We start from the raw sequence: 18,895 nt of genomic DNA, 5'->3' as shown, positions 1-18,895 counted from the left end.
ACCACGATACGGAAAACCTTCCGAGAGACGCCGCCGCCGCCGATCCCATCTCGGGGGATCCGAGGAGATCGCCTCCGGCACCTGCCGGAGAGGGGAATCATCTCCCGGAGGACTCTACACCGCCATGGTCGCCTCCGGTGTGATGTGTGAGTAGTCTACCCCTGGACTATGGGTCCATAGCAGTAGCTAGATGGTTGTCTTCTCCCCATTGTGCTATCATTGTCGGATCTTGTGAGCTGACTAACATGATCAAGATCATCTATCTGTAATTCTATATGTTGCGTTTGTTGGGATCCGATGAATAGAGAATACTTGTTATGTTGATTATCAAAGCTATGCTTATGTGTTGTTTATGATCTTGCATGCTTTCCGTTACTAGTAGATGCTCTGGCCAAGTAGATGCTTGTAACTCCAAGAGGGAGTACTTATGCTCGATAGTGGGTTCATGCCTGCATTGACACCTGGGACGATGATGAGAAAGTTCTAAGGTTGTGTTGTGCTGTTGCCACTAGGGATAAAACATTGATGCTATGTCTAAGGATGTAGTTGTTGATTACATTACGCACCATACTTAATGCAATTGTCTGTTGCTTTGCAACTTAATACTGGAGGGGGTTCGGATGATAACCTGAAGGTGGACTTTTTAGGCATAGATGCAGTTGGATGGCGGTCTATGTACTTTGTCGTAATGCCCAATTAAATCTCACTATACTCATCATGATATGTATGTGCATGGTCATGCTCTCTTTATTTGTCAATTGCCCAACTGTAATTTGTTCACCCAACATGCTGTTCGTCTTATGGGAGAGACACCTCTAGTGAACTGTGGACCCCGGTCCAATTCTCTTTCTTGAAATACAATCTCTTGCAATCTTTGTTCTCTTTGTTTTCTGCAAACAATCATCTTCCACACAATACGGTTAATCCTTTGTTACAGCAAGCCGGTGAGATTGACAACCTCAGCACATTTCGTTGGGGCAAAGTACTTTGGTTGTGTTGTGCAGGTTCCACGTTGGCGCCGGAATCTCTGGTGTTGCGCCGCACTACATCCCGCCGCCATCAACCTTCAACGTGCTTCTTGGCTCCTCCTGGTTCGATAAACCTTGGTTTCTTTCTGAGGGAAAACTTGCTGCTGTGCGCATCATACCTTCCTCTTGGGGTTGCCCAACGAACGTGTGAAATACACGCCATCAGCGCACCACCAAAAATGCGCCACAGAAAGTTATTTTGTGGCGCACCAGGCACGGTGCGCCACAGAAATAGCTTAATTTTGTGGCGCACCAACAATCCATGCGTCACAGAAACTTGGTGGGGCTAGCCCCAATCATTGGTTTCACTACTTCTGTGGCGCATAGGACCACGTGCGCCACAGAAATAAGACATTTTGTGGCGCACTGGTCCTGGTGCGCCACAGAATTAAGACTTTCTGTGGCGCACGTGGGATGGGTCGCCACAAAAACAACACATTTCTGTGGCGCACATGAGTTCAGTGCGCTACAGAAGTTTTTTTGGCTCACCACGCAACTCCACCCCCCTGTGGATCGCCTTTTTTATCTCTCTAAAAAAATAAAAGAAATAGATAGAAATTTCAAAATATAAAATCCTTCGAAATTCCCATGTATTATGTCATCTAGCGCCACTGAAATTTAACAAACATGAATTTTGACTTTTTTTTTTGCAAAATTGCGTTGCAAAATCATCAAACTGGTTTTCTGGTCGCATACGAACTCGAAAAAAACGCACAATATATCAAAATGTTCCCACGAAAATTCTACATCTGAATTCCCCAAAACTCCCTTGGCTCTTGACTTTGTCCCAATTTGTAAGACCATATGTTTGTTCCATAATTGTTTTGTTTCTCCAAGGTATCTGCACGTCCTGACTTTGGAACAAAGGCAACTTCACCTTCACGCTGAACAAGGTCAACATGGACGGTGTCAGGTGATACGTCTCCGACGTATCGATAATTTCTTATGTTCCATGCCACATTATTGATGTTATCTACATGTTTTATGCACACTTTATGTCATATTCGTGCATTTTCTGGAACTAACCTATTAACAAGATGCCGAAGTGCCGATTCTTTGTTTTGCTGTTTTTGGTTTCAGAAATCCTAGTAAGGAAATATTCTCGGAATTGGACGAAATCAAAGCCCAGGGGCCTATTTTTCCACGAAGCTTCCAGAAGTCCGAAGGAGAGACGAAGAGGGGCCACGAGGGGGCCACACCCTAGGGCGGCGCGGCCCCCCCTTGGCCGCGCGGCCCTATGGTGTGGGGCCCCCGTGCCGCCTCTTGACCTGCCCTTCCGCCTACAAATAGCCTCCGTGACGAAACCCCCAGTACTGAGAGCCACGATACGGAAAACCTTCCAGAGACGCCGCCAACGCCGATCCCATCTCGGGGGATCCAGGAGATCGCCTCCGGCACCCTGCCGGAGAGGGGAATCATCTCCCGGAGGACTCTACGCCGCCATGGTCGCCTCCGGTGTGATGTGTGAGTAGTCTACCCCTGGACTATGGGTCCATAGCAGTAGCTAGATGGTTGTCTTCTCCCCATTGTGCTATCATTGTCGGATCTTGTGAGCTGCCTAACATGATCAAGATCATCTATCTGTAATTCTATATGTTGCGTTTGTTGGGATCCGATGAATAGAGAATACTTGTTATGTTGATTATCAAAGTTATATCTACGTGTTGTTTATGATCTTGCATGCTTTCCGTTACTAGTAGATGCTCTGGCCAAGTAGATGCTTGTAACTCCAAGAGGGAGTACTTATGCTCGATAGTGGGTTCATGCCTGCATTGACACACAGGACGATGTGAAAGTTCTAAGGTTGTGTTGTGCTATTGCCACTAGGGATAAAACATTGATGCTATGTCTAAGGATGTAGTTGTTGATTACATTACGCACCATACTTAATGCAATTGTCTGTTGCTTTGCAACTTAATACTGGAGGGGGTTCGGATGATAACCTGAAGGTGGACTTTTTAGGCATAGATGCAGTTGGATGGCGGTCTATGTACTTTGTCGTAATGCCCAATTAAATCTCACTATACTCATCATGATATGTATGTGCATGGTCATGCTCTCTTTATTTGTCAATTGCCCAACTGTAATTTGTTCACCCAACATGCTGTTCGTCTTATGGGAGAGGCACCTCTAGTGAACTGTGGACCCCGGTCCAATTCTCTTTACTGAAATACAATCTACTGCAATACTTGTTCTACTGTTTTCTGCAAACAATCATCTTCCACACAATACGGTTAATCCTTTGTTACAGCAAGCCGGTGAGATTGACAACCTCACTGTTTCGTTGGGGCAAAGTACTTTGGTTGTGTTGTGCAGGTTCCACGTTGGCACCGGAATCCCTGGTGTTGCGCCGCACTACATCCCGCCGCCATCAACCTTCAATGTGCTTCTTGGCTCCTCCTGGTTCGATAAACCTTGGTTTCTTTCTGAGGGAAAACTTGCTGCTGTGCGCATCATACCTTCCTCTTGGGGTTCCCAACGAACGTGTGAGTTACACGCCATCATCAGGCCAATCGTACAATCTCGGATGGAAAACCTTGTTCTGCATCCACTTGATGTTAGTCTTCTTCATCGTCGTCGTCAATGTGCCGGTAAACAATGTCCTCCCCTCTAGGTCTTGTATCTTCTCCCACTCCATGGTGTGCTCGTTCAGTTTGACAATGTTGACTGGTGTCCCACGACGTCCGATAAGGACGGCCATCAGCTCGCCATGGTCGGATTTGACCAAGTAGCTATCATCGTGCTCGAATGTAAAACTTCCAGGCTTCTCGAGAATGTTTAATCCTTTATCGTGTTTTCTCTCGTCGTACACTGCTAATGCGCCGTCCCTATTCAGCAGGTAGAGGAAGCCGTCATGGAGAACCGGGTTACTGCAGTCCTGCGATGCCCAAGAGCATGGTCCATCGCAATCAGAGCTCGTGTAGCTCCACTCCCCCCACACGTCGATTTCGTTGTTTCGGATGGAATGGCCGATTTTGAGCCAGCCATACCGCGAGTGGACGCCGAACATGGTGCGGACACCGTCGTAGACGACGGAGTCGAACGTGGGTCGGTCGTGCTTTGGTAGTTCGAGGACGTCGCCGAAGAGAAGTTGGGCGTCTAGGATTAAGTGCTCCCGGCAGAGCGTCAGATGTTGCGCGGTGGCGCCGATGATCCTAGCGCTAGGAATATTAAGCGTGCAGGCGGTCTCGAAGTTCTTGTGATAGTAGGGGCTGTAGTACCGCACGTTGGTGGTTCCGTCGCTGGTGGTGTTGAGGAGCAGAGGGGAGATCCACGCCGGGTAGAAGGGCACCCGGGCACGGGCAGATTGCCATTGCCGGCACACAATTCCAAAGCTCGGGTGGCTCGACCACCGCAGATGATCTAGGATCCGGACCAGTACCTTCACCGGGAGAGATGACCAGTCATGTAACAGCGATGTCGTCGCCTCCATCTCCTCGTCAAGGTGACCTCGCGCAGTATCCGGTATCCGGGCCTTTATGATTATTACCGCCAGGCACCGGGCGAGCTAAAAAATACTGGAGACACGATAATTTGGATGCTAAACCGATGGGAGCGGTTATGGAGGGGATCAGATCACTAGCGGAGTAAATATAGGGGATTGGATCCGACTTGGACTGGAGTAAGAGTACCGGTAGTTTGTTTCCTTTCTTTACGGAAAACATGTGGAGATCGAGTCGGACACGGTATGAACGTATGATTGAAGTTCCCTAGAGACATGTCGTACCTTACACGAGAGAGAAAAAAAGAATTCCGTCTAATTTTGCGTTTAGGGATGGCAACCACTTCTTTTTCGTACCTGGAACATTTTCGTACTTCAATCAAACGGTTCCTATGTACGTGTTTACTATTTAGGGATGGCCACCACTTCTTTTTTTCGTAGACTTCGATTACGAAGTGGATTCGCACTAGTAGAAAATAGGCGTAATGTTGCAGGCTGTAAGAGCCTTTTGTCGCAGGCGGTTAGCCGGGACAACGGAGGCGCGACAAAAGGCCCAATCTTTTGTCCAGGCCCGCTTACCACCCACGACAAAAGGTTCACCACGTGGCAGTTGCGGGGCGCGCAGGGGACACCCCTTTTGGCGCGGGTGGTAACACAGCCCGCGACAAAAGACTCTCTACGTGACGCGCGCAGGACACTGCTCCTTTAGGGTTTAAGGGGTGCAGTCACCCCTGCCACCGCCCCCCCTTTTATTTCATTTTTTCATTTCAAAATAAATTTTCATACATTTGTACGCTACTACAAGCTGTACACGTTCATTCATTATATATAGATCGAGCAAACAAATATTCGAAGGAAAAGCCATTCGTAGATTCTCCTTACATATACATGGAGCTCACGACTACCAGGACTATAGCCCATCGTCTATTCGAACTATTACACGGGGATCATGACCAGGTCCTACATTGATTAAACAAGCCTCTTTCGTCTATCATTTCTCTCATCAGAAGTCCCGCCACTTCCTCTGCAATTCCTAGTAGGTGTTCGTGTGGTTGGAGCTTCTCCCGCATGAACTCGACCTATATAGGAAAATGAGATGAATATGATTATATCAATCTTGATAACGAAATGTTGACGCTAATAAATTAAAGTTGTGAATGTTATTGCTTACGTTGAATCTTTTATCGTTCTTCTCAGTGGTTAACATGCGAATGGACTCGCAAACGTAGTATCCAGATACACTAGTAGGAAAACGCTTATAGGCGGGACTTAGTTCTGTGGCGCACCACCAAAAATGCGCCACAGAAAGTTGTTTTGTGGCGCACCAGGCACAGTGCGCCACAGAAATAGCTTAATTTTGTGGCGCACCAACAATCCATGCGTCACAGAAACTTGGTGGGGCTAGCCCCAATCATTGGTTTCACTACTTCTGTGGCGCATAGGACCACGTGCGCCACAGAAATAAGACATTTTGTGGCGCACTGGTCCTGGTGCGCCACAGAATTAAGACTTTCTGTGGCGCACGTGGGATGGGTCGCCACAAAAACAACACATTTCTGTGGCGCACATGAGTTCAGTGCGCTACAGAAGTTTTTTTGGCTCACCACGCAACTCCACCCCCCTGTGGATCGCCTTTTTTACCTCTCTAAAAAATAAAAGAAATAGATAGAAATTTCAAAATATAAAATCCTTCGAGATTCCCATGTATTATGTCATCTAGCACAACTGAAATTTAACAAACATGAATTTTGACTTTTTTTTTTGCAAAATTGCGTTGCAAAATCATCAAACTGGTTTTCTGGTCGCATACGAACTCGAAAAAAACGCACAATATATCAAAATGTTCCCACGAAAATTCTACATCCGAATTCCCCAAAACTCCCTTGGCTCTTGACTTTGTCCCAATTTGTAAGACCATATGTTTGTTCCATAATTGTTTTGTTTCTCCGTGGTATCTGCACGTCCTGACTTTGGAACAAAGGCAACTTCACCTTCACGCTGAACAAGGTCAACATGGACGGTGTCAGGCCAATCGTACAATCTCGGACGAAAAACCTTGTTCTGCATCCACTTGATGTTAGTCTTCTTCATCGTCGTCGTCAATGTGCCGGTAAACAATGTCCTCCCCTCTAGGTCTTGTATCTTCTCCCACTCCATGGTGTGCTCGTTCAGTTTGACAATGTTGACTGGTGTCCCACGACGTCCGATAAGGACGGCCATCAGCTCGCCATGGTCGGATTTGACCAAGTAGCTATCATCGTGCTCGAATGTAAAACTTCCAGGCTTCTCGAGAATGTTTAATCCTTTATCGTGTTTTCTCTCGTCGTACACTGCTAATGCACCGTCCCTATTCAGCAGGTAGAGGAAGCCGTCAAGGAGAACCGGGTTACTGCAGTCCTGCGATGCCCAAGAGCATGGTCCATCGCAATCAAAGCTCGTGTAGCTCCACTCCCCCCACACGTCGATTTCGTTGTTTCGGATGGAATGGCCGATTTTGAGCCAGCCATACCGTGAGAGGACGCCGAACATGGTGCGGACACCGTCGTAGACGACGGAGTCGAACGTGGGTCGGTCGTGCTTTGGTAGTTCGAGGACGTCGCCGGAGAGAAGTTGGGCGTCTAGGATTAAGTGCTCCCGGCAGAGCGTCAGATGTTGCGCGGTGGCGCTGATGATCTTGGCGCCAGGAATATTGAGCGTGCAGGCGGTCTCGAAGTTCTTGTGATAGTAGGGGCTGTAGTACCGCACGTTGGTGGTTCTGTCGCTGGTGGTGTTGAGGAGCAGAGGGGAGATCCACGCCGGGTAGAAGGGCACCCGGGCACGGGCAGATTGCCATTGCCGGCACACAATTCCAAAGCTCGGGTGGCTCGACCACCGCAGATGATCTAGGATCCGGACCAGTACCTTCACCGGGAGAGATGACCAGTCATGTAACAGCGATGTCGTCGCCTCCATCTCCTCGTCAAGGTGACCTCGCGCAGTATCCGGTATCCGGGCCTTTCTGATTATTACCGCCAGGCACCGGGCGAGCTAAAAAATACTGGAGACATGATAATTTGGATGCTAAACCGATGGGAGCGGTTATGGAGGGGATCAGATCGCTAGCGGAGTAAATATAGGGGATTGGATCCGACTTGGACTGGAGTAAGAGTACCGGTAGTTTGTTTCCTTTCTTTACGGAAATCATGTGGAGATCGACTCGGACTCGGTATGAACGTATGATTGAAGTTCCCTAGAGACATGCCGTACCTTACACGAGAGAGAAAGAAAGAGTTCCGTCTAATTTTGCGTTTAGGGATGGCAACCACTTCTTTTTCGTACCTGGAACATTTTTGTACTTCAATCAAACGGTTCCTATGTACGTGTTTACTATTTAGGTATGGCCACCACTTCTTTTTTCCGTAGACTTCGATTACGAAGCGGATTCACACTAGTAGAAAATAGGCGTAATGTTGCAGGCTGTAAGAGCCTTTTGTCGCGGGCGGTTAGCCGGGACAACGGAGGCGCGACAAAAGGCCCAATCTTTTGTCCAGGCCCGCTTACCACCCACGACAAAAGGTTCACCATGTGGCAGTTGCGGGGCGCACCAGGCACGGTGCGCCACAGAAATAGCTTAATTTTGTGGCGCACCAACAATCCATGCGTCACAAAAACTTGGTGGGGCCAGCCCCAATCATTGGTTTCACTACTTCTGTGGCGCACATGATCACGTGCGCCAGAGAAATAAGACATTCTATGGCGCACTGGTCCTGATGCGCAACAGAATTAAGACTTTCTGTAGCGCACGTGGAATGGGTCGCCACAAAAACAACACATTTCTGTGGCGCACATGAGTTCCGTGCGCCACAGAAGTTTTTTTGGCTCACCACGCAACTCCCCCCCCCCCCCCCGTGGATCGCCTTTTTTACCTCTCTAAAAAATAAAAGAAATAGATAGAAATTTCAAAAACTAAAATCCTTTGATATTCCTATGTATGATGTCATCTAGCACCACTGAAATTTAACAAACATGAATTTCGACTTTTTTTTTGCAAAATTGCGTTGCAAAATCATCAAACGGGTTTTCTGGTCGCATATGAACTCGAAAAAAACGCACAATATATCAAAATGTTCCCACGAAAATTCTACATCCGAATTCCCCAAAACTCCCTTGGCTCTTGACTTTGTCCCAATTTGTAAGACCTTATGTTTGTTCCATAATTGTTTTGTTTCTCCGTGGTATCTGCACGTCCTGACTTTGGAACAAAGGCAACTTCACCTTCACGCTGAACAAGGTCAACATGGACGGTGTCACGCCAATCGTACAATCTCGGAAGGAAAACCTTGTTCTGCATCCACTTGATGCTAGTCTTCTTCATCGTCGTCGTCAATGTGCCGGTAAACAAAGTCCTCCCCTCTAGGTCTTGTATCTTCTCCCACTCCATGGTGTGCTCGTTCAGTTTGACAATGTTGACTGGTGTCCCACGATGTCCGATAAGGACGGCCATCAGCTCGCCATGGTCGGATTTGACCAAGTAGCTATCATCGTGCTCGAATGTAAAACTTCCAGGCTTCTCGAGAATGTTGAATCCTTCATCTTGTTTTCTCTCGTCGTACACTGCTAATGCGCCGTCCCTATTCAGCAGGTAGAGGAAGCCGTCATGGAGAACCGGGTAACTGCAGTCCTGCGATGCCCAAGAGCATGGTCCGTCGCAATCAGAGCTCGTGTAGCTCCACTCCCCCCACACGTCGATTTCGTTGTTTCGGATGGAATGGCCGATTTCGAGCCAGCCATACCGCGAGTGGACGCCGAACATGGTGCGGACACCGTCGTAGACAACGGAGTCGAACGTGGGTCGGTCGTGCTTTGGTAGTTCGAGGACGTCGCCGGAGAGAAGTTGGGCGTCTAGGATTAAGTGCTCCCGGCAGAGCGTCAGATGTTGCGCGGTGGCGCCGATGATCCTGGCGTCAAGAATATTGAGCGTGCACGCGTCTCGAAGTTCTTGTGATAGTAGGGGCTGTAGTACCGCACGTTGGTGGTTCCGTCGCTGGTGGTGTTGAGGAGCAGAGGGGAGATCCACACCGGGTAGAAGGGCGCCCGGGCACGGGCAGATTGCCATTGCCGGCACACCAATCCGAAGCTCGGGTGGCTCGACCACCGCAGATGATCTAGGATCCGGACCAGTACCTTCACCGGGAGAGATGACCCGTCATGTGAGAGCGATGTCGTCGCCTCCATCTCCTCGTCAAGGTGAGCTCGCGCAGTATTCGGTATCCGGGCCTTTATGATTGTTACCGCCAGGCACCGGGCGAGCTAATAAATACTGGAGACATGATAATTTGGACGCTAAACCGATGGGAGCGGTTATGGAGGGGATCAGATCGCTAGCGGAGTAAATATAGGGGATTGGATCCGACTTGGACTGGAGTAAGAGTACCGGTAGTTTGTTTCCTTTCTTTACGGAAAACATGTGGAGATCGAGTCGGACAAGGTATGAACGTATGATTGAAGTTCCCTAGAGACATGCCGTACCTTACACGAGAGAGAAAAAAAGAATTCCGTCTAATTTTGCGTTTAGGGATGGCAACCACTTCTTTTTCGTACCTGGAACATTTTCGTACTTCAATCAAACAGTTCCTATGTACGTGTTTACTATTTAGGGATGGCCACCACTTCTTTTTTCAGTAGACTTCGATTACGAAGCGGATTCGCACTAGTAGAAAATAGGCGTAATGTCGCAGGCTGTAAGAGCCTTTTGTCGCGGGCGGTTAGCCGGGACAACGGAGGCGCGACAAAAGGCCTAATCTTTTGTCCAGGCCCGCTTACCACCCACGACAAAAGGTTCACCACGTGGCAGTCGCGGGGCGCGCAGGGGACAGCACTTTTGTCGCGGGTGGTAACACAGCCTGCGACAAAAGACTCTTTACGTGACGCGCGCAGGACACTGCTCCTTTAGGGTTTAAGGGGTGCAGTCACCCCTGCCACCGCCCCCCTTTTATTTCATTTTTTCATTTCAAAATAAATTTTCATACATTTGTACGCTACTACAAGCTGTACACGTTCATTCATTATATATAGATCGAGCAAACAAATATTCGAAGGAAAAGCCATTCGTAGATTCTCCTTACATATACATGGAGCTCACGACTACCAGGACTATAGCCCAGCGTCTATTCGAACTATTACACGGGGATCATGACCAGGTACTACATTGATTAAACAAGCCTCTTTCGTCTATCATTTCTCTCATCAGAGGTCCCGCCACTTCCTCTGCAATTCCTAGTAGGTGTTCGTGTGGTTAGAGCTTCTCCCGCATGAACTCGACCTATATAGGAAAATGAGATGAATATGATTATATCAATCTTGATAACGAAATGTTGACGATAATAAATTAAAGTTGTGAATGTTATTGCTTACGTTGAATCTATTATCGTTCTTCTCAGTGGTTAACATGCGAATGGAGTCGCAAACATAGTATCCACATACACTAGTAGGAAAACGCTTATAGGCGGGACTTAGTTCTGTGGCGCACCACCAAAAATGCGCCACAGAAAGTTGTTTTGTGGCGCACCAGGCACGGTGCGCCGCAGAAATAGCTTAATTTTGTGGCGCACCAACAATCCATGCGTCACAGAAACTTGGTGGGGCCAACCCCAATCATTGGTTTCACTAGTTCTGTGGCGCACAGGACCACGTGCGCCACAGAAATAAGACATTTTGTGGCGCACTGGTCCTGGTGCGCCACAGAATTAAGGCACGGTGCACTAGGATGGGTCGCCACAAAAACAACACATTTCTGTGGCGCACATGAGTTCCGTGCGCCACAGAAGTTTTTTTTGGCTCACCACGCAACTCCACCCCCTAGTGGATCGCCTTTTTTACCTCTCTAAAAAATAAAAGAAATAGATAGAAATTTCAAAAAATAAAATCCTTCGAGATACCCATGTATTATGTCATCTAGCACCACTGAAATTTAACAAACATGAATTTTGAATTTTTTTTGCAAAATTGCGTTGCAAAATCATCAAACTGGTTTTTTGGTCGCATACGAACTCGAAAAAAAGCACAATATATCAAAATGTTCCCACGAAAATTCTACATCCGAATTCCCCAAAACTCCCTTGGCTCTTGACTTTGTCCAAATTTGTAAGACCATATGTTTGTTCCATAATTGTTTTGTTTCTCCGTGGTATCTGCACGTCCTGACTTTGGAACAAAGGCAACTTCACCTTCACGCTGAACAAGGTCAACATGGACGGTGTCAGGCCAATCGTACAATCTCGGAAGGAAAACCTTGTTCTGCATCCACTTGATGTTAGTCTTCTTCATCATCGTCGTCAATGTGCCGGTAAACAAAGTCCTCCCCTCTAGGTTTTGTATCTTCTTCCACTCCATGGTGTGCTCGTTCAGTTTGACAATGATGACTGGTGTCCCACGACGTCCGATAAGGACGGCCATCAGCTCGCCATGGTCGGATTTGACCAAGTAGCTATCATCGTGCTCGAATGTAAAACTTCCAGGCTTCTCGAGAATGTTTAATCCTTCATCGTGTTTTCTCTCGTCGTACACTGCTAATGCGCCGTCCCTATTCAGCACGTAGAGGAAGCCGTCATGGAGAACCGGGTTACTGCAGTCCTGCGATGCCCAAGAGCACGGTCCATCGCAATCAGAGCTCGTGTAGCTCCACTCCCCCCACACGTCGATTTCGTTGTTTCAGATGGAATGGCCGATTTCGAGCCAGCCATACCGTGAGTGGACGCCGAACATGGTGCGGACACCGTCGTAGACGACGGAGTCGAACGTGGGTCGGTCGTGCTTTGGTAGTTCGAGGACGTCGCCGGAGAGAAGTTGGGCGTCTAGGATTAAGTGCTCCCGGCAGAGCGTCAGATGTTGCGCGGTGGCGCCGATGATCCTGGCGCCAGGAATATTGAGCGTGCAGGCGGTCTCGAAGTTCTTGTGATAGTAGGGGCTGTAGTACCGCACGTTGGTGGTTCCGTCGCTGGTGGTGTTGAGGAGCAGAGGGGAGATCCACGCCGGGTAGAAGGGCACCCGGGCACGGGCAGATTGCCATTGCCGGCACACAATTCCAAAGCTCGGGTGGCTCGACCACCGCAGATGATCTAGGATCCGGACCAGTACCTTCACCGGGAGAGATGACCAGTCATGTAACAGCGATGTCGTCGCCTCCATCTCCTCGTCAAGGTGACCTCGCGCAGTATCCGGTATCCGGGCCTTTATGATTGTTACCGCCAGGCACCGGGCGAGCAAAATACTGGAGACACGATAATTTGGACGCTAAACCGATGGGAGCGGTTATGGAGGGGATCAGATCGCTAGCGGAGTAAATATAGGGGATTGGATCCGACTTGGACTGGAGTAAGAGTACCGGTAGTTTGTTTCCTTTCTTTACGGAAAACATGTGGAGATCGAGTCGGACTCGGTATGGACGTATGATTGAAGTTCCCTAGAGACATGCCATACCTCACACGAGAGAGAAAGAAAGAGTTCCGTCTAATTTTGCGTTTAGGGATGGCAACCACTTCTTTTTCGTACCTGGAACATTTTCGTACTTCAATCAAACAGTTCCTATGTACGTGTTTACTATTTAGGGATGGCCACCACTTCTTTTTTCCGTAGACTTCGATTACGAAGCGGATTCGCACTAGTAGAAAATAGGCCTAATGTCGCAGGCTGTAAGAGCCTTTTGTCGCGGGCGGTTAGCCGGGACAACGGAGGCACGACAAAAGGCCCAATCTTTTGTCCCGGCCCGCTTACCACCCACGACAAAAGGTTCACCACGTGGAAGTCGCGGGGCGCGCATGGGACACCCCTTTTGTCGCGGGTGGTAACACAGCCCGCGACAAAAGACTCTATATGTGACGCGCGCAGGACACTGCTCCTTTAGGGTTTAAGGGGTGCAGTCACCCCCTGCCACCGCCCCCCCTTTTATTTCATTTTTTCATTTCAAAATAATTTTTTATAAACTCCGCCTATGTTGTCTCAACATAGCCGGTCCCAAGCCCGGGTAAAGGAGGAGGGTTGTGATAGGCGAGGCGAGCCAACGTAAAAAACCCAGCCACTCTTATGGAGATGAAACCCAAAGGAACCTCGTTGGGGCGTAACCCTCTTAGCGACGCGCCACATCGGAACCCGGGTGTGGTGTCAAATGGGCAAGGGCCGGGCCGTCACCCCCTTGGTGGCGCGCCGTATCTTGATCTGGATACGGTGATAAGTGAGCAAGGGTCGGGTCGCCGCATCCTTAGTGGCGCGCTGCACCGACGCCCCGGTGTAGTGAAAAATGAGCAAGGGTCTTCGCATTTGACTCGACGAGTGCGGAGGGTAAGGAAGTTAGCCGAGCCTAGGAGGATACGCTTAGGTAGCTGGAACGTAGGGTCCCTGACGGGTAAGTTACGGGAGTTAGTTGATACAGCGGTGAGGAGGCGTGTTGATGTCCTATGTGTCCAAGAGACCAAATGGAAGGGACAGAAGGCGAAGGAGGTGGATGATACCGGTTTCAAGTTGTGGTACACGGGGACAACTTCAAACAAAAATGGAGTAGGCATCTTGGTCAATAAGAGCCTCAGGGATGGAGTTGTGGACGTCAAGAGGCAAGGGGACCGGATGATCCTTGTCAAGCTGGTTGTTGGGGACTTAGTCCTCAATGTTATCAGCGCGTATGCCCCACAAGTAGGCCACAATGAGAGCACCAAGAGGGAGTTCTGGGAAGGCCTGGAGGACTTGGTTAGGAGGGTACCTATTGGTGAGAAGCTCTTCATAGGAGGAGACCTCAATGGCCATGTGGGTACATCTAACACAGGTTTTGAAAGGGTGCATGGGGGCTTTGGCTATGGCATCAGGAACCAAGAAGGAGAAGATGTCCTGAGCTTCGCTCTAGCCTATGACATGGTCGTAGCTAACACCCTCTTTAGGAAGAGAGAATCCCATCTAGTGACGTTCAGTAGTGGTCTACACTCTAGCCAGATTGATTTTGTCCTCTCTAGAAGAGAAGACAGACGCGCCTGCATTGATTGTAAGGTGATACCTGGAGAGAGTGTTGTCCCTCAACATAAGCTGGTGGTTGCTGACTTTCGCTTTAGGATCCGTGTCCAGCGGGGTAAGCGCGCCAAAGTCGCTAGAACAAAGTGGTGGAAGCTCAAGGGGGAGGCATCCCAGGCTTTCAGGGAGAGAGTTATTAAGGAGGGCCCTTGGGAGGAAGGAGGCGATGCAAACATGATGTGGACGAGTATGGCGACCTGCTTGCGGAAGGTCGCTGTAGAGGAGTTTGGGGTGACTAAGGGAAGTAGAAGGGAAGCTAAGGATACCTGGTGGTGGAACGATGAGGTCCAAAAGGTTATTAGGGAGAAAAAGGACTGTTTCAGATGCCTATATCTGGACAGGAGTGCAGCTAACATGGAGAAGTACAAGGTGGCGAAGAAGGCTGCAAAGCGGGCGGTGAGTGAAGCAAGGGGTCGGGCATATGAGGACCTCTACCAACGTTTAAACACGAAGGAAGGCGAAAGGGACATCTATAAGATGGCCAAGTTTAGGGAGAGGAAGACGAGGGATGTCAACGAAGTCAAATGCATCAAGGACGGAGATGATCAACTTCTTGTGAAGGATGAGGCGATCAAGCGTAGATGGCGGGAGTACTTTGACAACCTTTACAATGGAGAGACTGAGAGCTCTACCATTGAGCTAGATGACTCCTTTGATGATACCAGCATGTGCTTTGTGCGACGTATCCAGGAGTCTGAGGTTAAGGAGGCGTTAAGGAGGATGAAAGGCGGCAAGGCGATGGGTCCTGATGGTATCCCCATCGAGGCGTGGAGAGGCCTTGGGGACGTAGCGATAGTATGGCTAACTAAGCTTTTCAACCTTATTTTTCGGTCAAACAAGATGCCCGAAGAATGGAGGCGGAGTATTTTAGTACCAATCTTCAAGAACAAGGGGGATGTTCAAAGTTGTACTAATTACCGGGGAATCAAGCTGATGAGCCATACTATGAAGCTATGGGAGAGAGTCATTGAGCACCGCTTAAGAAGGTTGACAAGCGTGACCAAAAACCAATTTGGTTTCATGCCTGGGAGGTCTACCATGGAAGCCATCTTCTTGGTACGACAGCTGATGGAGAGATACAGGGAGCAAAAGAAGGACCTTCATATGGTGTTCATTGATTTGGAGAAGGCCTATGATAAGATACCTCGGAATGTCATGTGGTGGGCCTTGCAGAAACACAAAGTCCCAATAAAGTACATTACCCTCATCAAGGATATGTATGATAATGTTGTGACAAGTGTTCGAACAAGCGATGGCGACACTGATGACTTTCCAATTAGAATAGGGCTACACCAAGGGTCAGCTTTGAGCCCTTATCTTTTTGATTTGGTGATGGATGAGGTCACAAGGGATATACAAGGAGACATCCCATGGTGTATGATCTTTGCGGATGATGTGGTGCTAGTCGATGATAGCCGAACGGGGGTTAATAGAAAGTTAGAGTTGTGGAGGCGAACTCTCGAATCGAAAGGTTTTAGGCTTAGTAGATCTAAAAATGAATACATGAGGTGCAGTTTCAGTTCTACTAGGCACGAGGAGGGAGAGGTTAGCCTTGATGGGCAGGTGGTACCGGAGAGAGACACTTTTCGATATTTGGGGTCCATGTTGCAGAAGGATGGCGATATCGATGAAGATGTGGGCCACCGAATCAAGGCTGGTTGGATGAAGTGGCGCCAAGCTTCGGGCATACTCTGTGACAAGAGAGTGCCACAAAAGCTAAAAGGCAGGTTTTATAGGACAGCTATCCGACCTGCGATGTTGTATGGCGCCGAGTGTTGGCCAACGAAGAGACGACATATCCAACAGTTAAGTGTAGCAGAGATGCGCATGTTGAGATGGATATGTGGCCACACAAGAAAGGATCGGGTACGGAACGACGATATACGGGAGAGAGTTGGGGTAGCACCGATTGAAGAGAAGCTGGTCCAACATCATCTCAGATGGTTTGGACATATCCAACGGAGGCCTCCGGAAGTGCCAGTGCATAGCGGACGAATAAAGCGTGATGAGAATGTTAAGAGGGGTCGTGGTAGACCAAACTTGACATGGGAGGAGTCCGTTAAGAGAGACCTGAAGGTTTGGAATATCGACAAAGTTTTAGCCATGGATAGGGGTGCGTGGAAGTTAGCTATCCACGTTCCGGAGCCATGACTTGGTTTCGAGATCTTATGGGTTTCAACTCTAGCCTACCCCAACTTGTTTGGGACTGAAAGGCTTGGTTGTTGTTGTTGTTGTTGAAAATAAATTTTTATACATTTGTACGCTACTACAAGCTGTACACGTTCATTCATTATATATAGATCGAGCAAACAAATATTCGAAGGAAAAGCCATTCGTAGATTCTCCTTACATATACATGGAGCTCACGACTACCAGGACTATAGCCCATCGTCAATTCGAACTATTACACGGGGATCATGACCAGGTCCTACATTGATTAAACAAGCCTCTTTCGTCTATCATTTCTCTCATCAGAAGTCCCGCCACTTCCTCTGCAATTCCTAGTAGGTGTTCGTGTGGTTGGAGCTTCTCCCGCATGAACTCGACCTATATAGGAAAATGAGATGAATATGATTATATCAATCTTGATAACAAAATATTGACGATAATAAATTAAAGTTGTGAATGATATTGCTTACGTTGAATCTATTATCGTTCTTCTCAGTGGTTAACATGCGAATGGACTCGCAAACATAGTATCCACATACACTAGTAGGAAAACGCTTATAGGTGGGACTTAGTTCTGTGGCGCACCACCAAAAATGCGCCACAAAAAGTTGTTTTGTGGCGCACCAGGCACGGTGCGCCACAGAAATAGCTTAATATTGTGGCGCACCCAATCATTGGTTTCACTACTTCTGTGGCGCACAGGACCAAGTGCGCCACAGAAATAAGACATTATGTGGCACACTGGTCCTGGTGCGCCACAGATTTAAGACTTTCTGTGGCGCACGTGGGATGTGTCACCACAAAAACAACACATTTCTGTGGCGGACATGAGTTCCGTGCGCCACAGAAGTTTTTTTTGGTTCACCACGCAAAACCCCCCCCCCCCCCCCCCCCCCCGTGGATCGCCTTTTTTACCTCTCTAAAAAATAAAAGAAATAGATAGAAATTTCAAAAAATAAAATCCTTCGAGATTCCCATGTCCTGACTTTGGAACAAAGGCAACTTCACCTTCACGCTGAACAAGGTCAACATGGACGGTGTCAGGCCAATCGTAAAATCTCGGAAGGAAAACCTTGTTCTGCATCCACTTGATGTTAGTCTTCTTCATCGTCGTCGTCAATGTGCCGGTAAACAATGTCCTCCCCTCTAGGTCTTGTATCTTCTCCCACTCCATGGTGTGCTCGTTCAGTTTGACAATGTTGACTGGTGTCCCACGACGTCCGATAAGGACGGCCATCAGCTCGCCATGGTCGGACTTGACCAAGTAGCTGTCATCGTGCTCGAATGTAAAACTTCCAGGCTTCTCGAGAATGTTGAATCCTTCATCGTGTTTTCTCTCGTCGTACACTGCTAATGCGCCGTCCCTATTCAGCAGGTAGAGGAAGCCGTCATGGAGAACCGGGTTACTGCAGTCCTGCGATGCCCAAGAGCATGGTCCGTCGCAATCAGAGCTCGTGTAGCTCCACTCCCCCCACACGTCGATTTCGTTGTTTCGGATGGAACGGCCATTTTCGAGCCAGCCATACCGCGAGTGGACGCCGAACATGGTGCGGACACCGTCGTAGATGACGGAGTCGAACGTGGGCCGGTCGTGCTTTGGTAGTTCGTGGACGTTGCCGGAGAGAAGTTGGGCGTCTAGGATTAAGTGCTCCCGGCCGAGCGTCAGATGTTGCGCGGTGGCGCCGATGATCCTAGCATCAGGAATATTGAGCGTGCAGGCGGTCTCGAAGTTCTTGTGATAGTAGGGGCTGTAGTACCGCACGTTGGTGGTTCCGTCGCTGGTGGTGTTGAGGAGCAGAGGGGAGATCCACGCCGGGTAGAAGGGCACCCGGGCACGGGCAGATTTCCATTGCCGGCACACCAATCCGAAGCTTGGGTGGCTCGACCACCGCATATGATCTAGGATCCGGACCAGTACCTTCACCGGGAGAGATGACCAGTCATGTGACAGCGATGTCGTCGCCTCCATCTCCTCGTCAAGGTGAGCTCGCGCAGTATCCGGTATCCGGGCCTTTATGATTGTTACCGCCAGGCACCGGGCGAGCTAAAAAATACTGGAGACACGATAATTTGGACGCTAAACCGATGGGAGTGGTTATGGAGGGGATCAGATCGCTAGCGGAGTAAATATAGGGGATTGGATCTGACTTGGACTGGCGTAAGAGTACCGGTAGTTTGTTTCCTTTCTTTACGGAAAACATGTGGAGATCGAGTCGGACTCGGT

The 18,895-nt window shown here is 48.8% G+C and overlaps 6 protein-coding genes across 6 annotated transcripts; 1 reads left to right on the top strand and 5 right to left on the bottom strand.

Moving 5' to 3' along the window:
* Positions 1–1,771: 1,771 nt before the first annotated feature.
* Positions 1,772–4,461, bottom strand: LOC127303909 (uncharacterized). The gene is made up of 2 exons (XM_051334625.1): positions 3,538–4,461; positions 1,772–1,942 (listed from the first exon to the last, which is right to left on the bottom strand). The coding sequence occupies exons 1-2, from the start codon at positions 4,459–4,461 to the stop codon at positions 1,772–1,774; spliced, it is 1,095 nt and encodes a 364-aa protein (XP_051190585.1).
* A 1,866-nt stretch (positions 4,462–6,327) lies between these two features.
* On the bottom strand, positions 6,328–7,422 carry LOC127303908 (uncharacterized). Its single transcript, XM_051334624.1, has one exon. The coding sequence runs from the start codon at positions 7,420–7,422 to the stop codon at positions 6,328–6,330; it is 1,095 nt and encodes a 364-aa protein (XP_051190584.1).
* Positions 7,423–8,590: 1,168 nt separating this feature from the next.
* On the bottom strand, positions 8,591–9,565 carry LOC127303907 (uncharacterized). The gene has a single exon (XM_051334623.1). The coding sequence runs from the start codon at positions 9,563–9,565 to the stop codon at positions 8,591–8,593; it is 975 nt and encodes a 324-aa protein (XP_051190583.1).
* Positions 9,566–11,541: 1,976 nt separating this feature from the next.
* LOC127303906 (uncharacterized) lies at positions 11,542–12,636 on the bottom strand. Its single transcript, XM_051334621.1, has 2 exons — positions 12,194–12,636; positions 11,542–12,073 (listed from the first exon to the last, which is right to left on the bottom strand). The coding sequence occupies exons 1-2, from the start codon at positions 12,634–12,636 to the stop codon at positions 11,542–11,544; spliced, it is 975 nt and encodes a 324-aa protein (XP_051190581.1).
* A 2,220-nt stretch (positions 12,637–14,856) lies between these two features.
* On the top strand, positions 14,857–16,886 carry LOC139831695 (uncharacterized). Its single transcript, XM_071821016.1, has 2 exons — positions 14,857–15,253; positions 16,879–16,886. Exons 1-2 carry the CDS (start codon positions 14,857–14,859, stop codon positions 16,884–16,886), a joined length of 405 nt encoding a protein of 134 aa, XP_071677117.1.
* A 704-nt stretch (positions 16,887–17,590) lies between these two features.
* LOC127303905 (uncharacterized) lies at positions 17,591–18,640 on the bottom strand. The gene has a single exon (XM_051334620.2). The coding sequence runs from the start codon at positions 18,638–18,640 to the stop codon at positions 17,591–17,593; it is 1,050 nt and encodes a 349-aa protein (XP_051190580.2).
* Positions 18,641–18,895: the final 255 nt, after the last annotated feature.

Source organism: Lolium perenne, chromosome 5 (assembly GCF_019359855.2).
Source record: "Lolium perenne isolate Kyuss_39 chromosome 5, Kyuss_2.0, whole genome shotgun sequence".
Lineage (NCBI taxonomy): Eukaryota > Viridiplantae > Streptophyta > Magnoliopsida > Poales > Poaceae > Lolium > Lolium perenne.
This window is presented reverse-complemented; position numbering and strand designations above follow the sequence as displayed.

Bases quoted from the DNA above. Each gene is read 5' to 3' on its own strand.
- LOC127303906 (XM_051334621.1), bottom strand. From the start codon at position 12,636: ATGGAGGCGACGACATCGCTGTTACATGACTGGTCATCTCTCCCGGTG. The intron at 12,074-12,193 runs GTATGGCTGGCT...GCAGGACTGCAG, and splicing joins ATGTTCGGCGTCCACTCACG to TAACCCGGTTCTCCATGACG.
- LOC127303908 (XM_051334624.1), bottom strand. From the start codon at position 7,422: ATGGAGGCGACGACATCGCTGTTACATGACTGGTCATCTCTCCCGGTG.
- LOC127303907 (XM_051334623.1), bottom strand. From the start codon at position 9,565: ATGGCAATCTGCCCGTGCCCGGGCGCCCTTCTACCCGGTGTGGATCTC.
- LOC127303905 (XM_051334620.2), bottom strand. From the start codon at position 18,640: ATGGAGGCGACGACATCGCTGTCACATGACTGGTCATCTCTCCCGGTG.
- LOC127303909 (XM_051334625.1), bottom strand. From the start codon at position 4,461: ATGGAGGCGACGACATCGCTGTTACATGACTGGTCATCTCTCCCGGTG. The intron at 1,943-3,537 runs CCTGATGATGGC...GGAGACGTATCA, and splicing joins ATCCGAGATTGTACGATTGG to CCTGACACCGTCCATGTTGA.
- LOC139831695 (XM_071821016.1), top strand. From the start codon at position 14,857: ATGGAGAAGTACAAGGTGGCGAAGAAGGCTGCAAAGCGGGCGGTGAGT.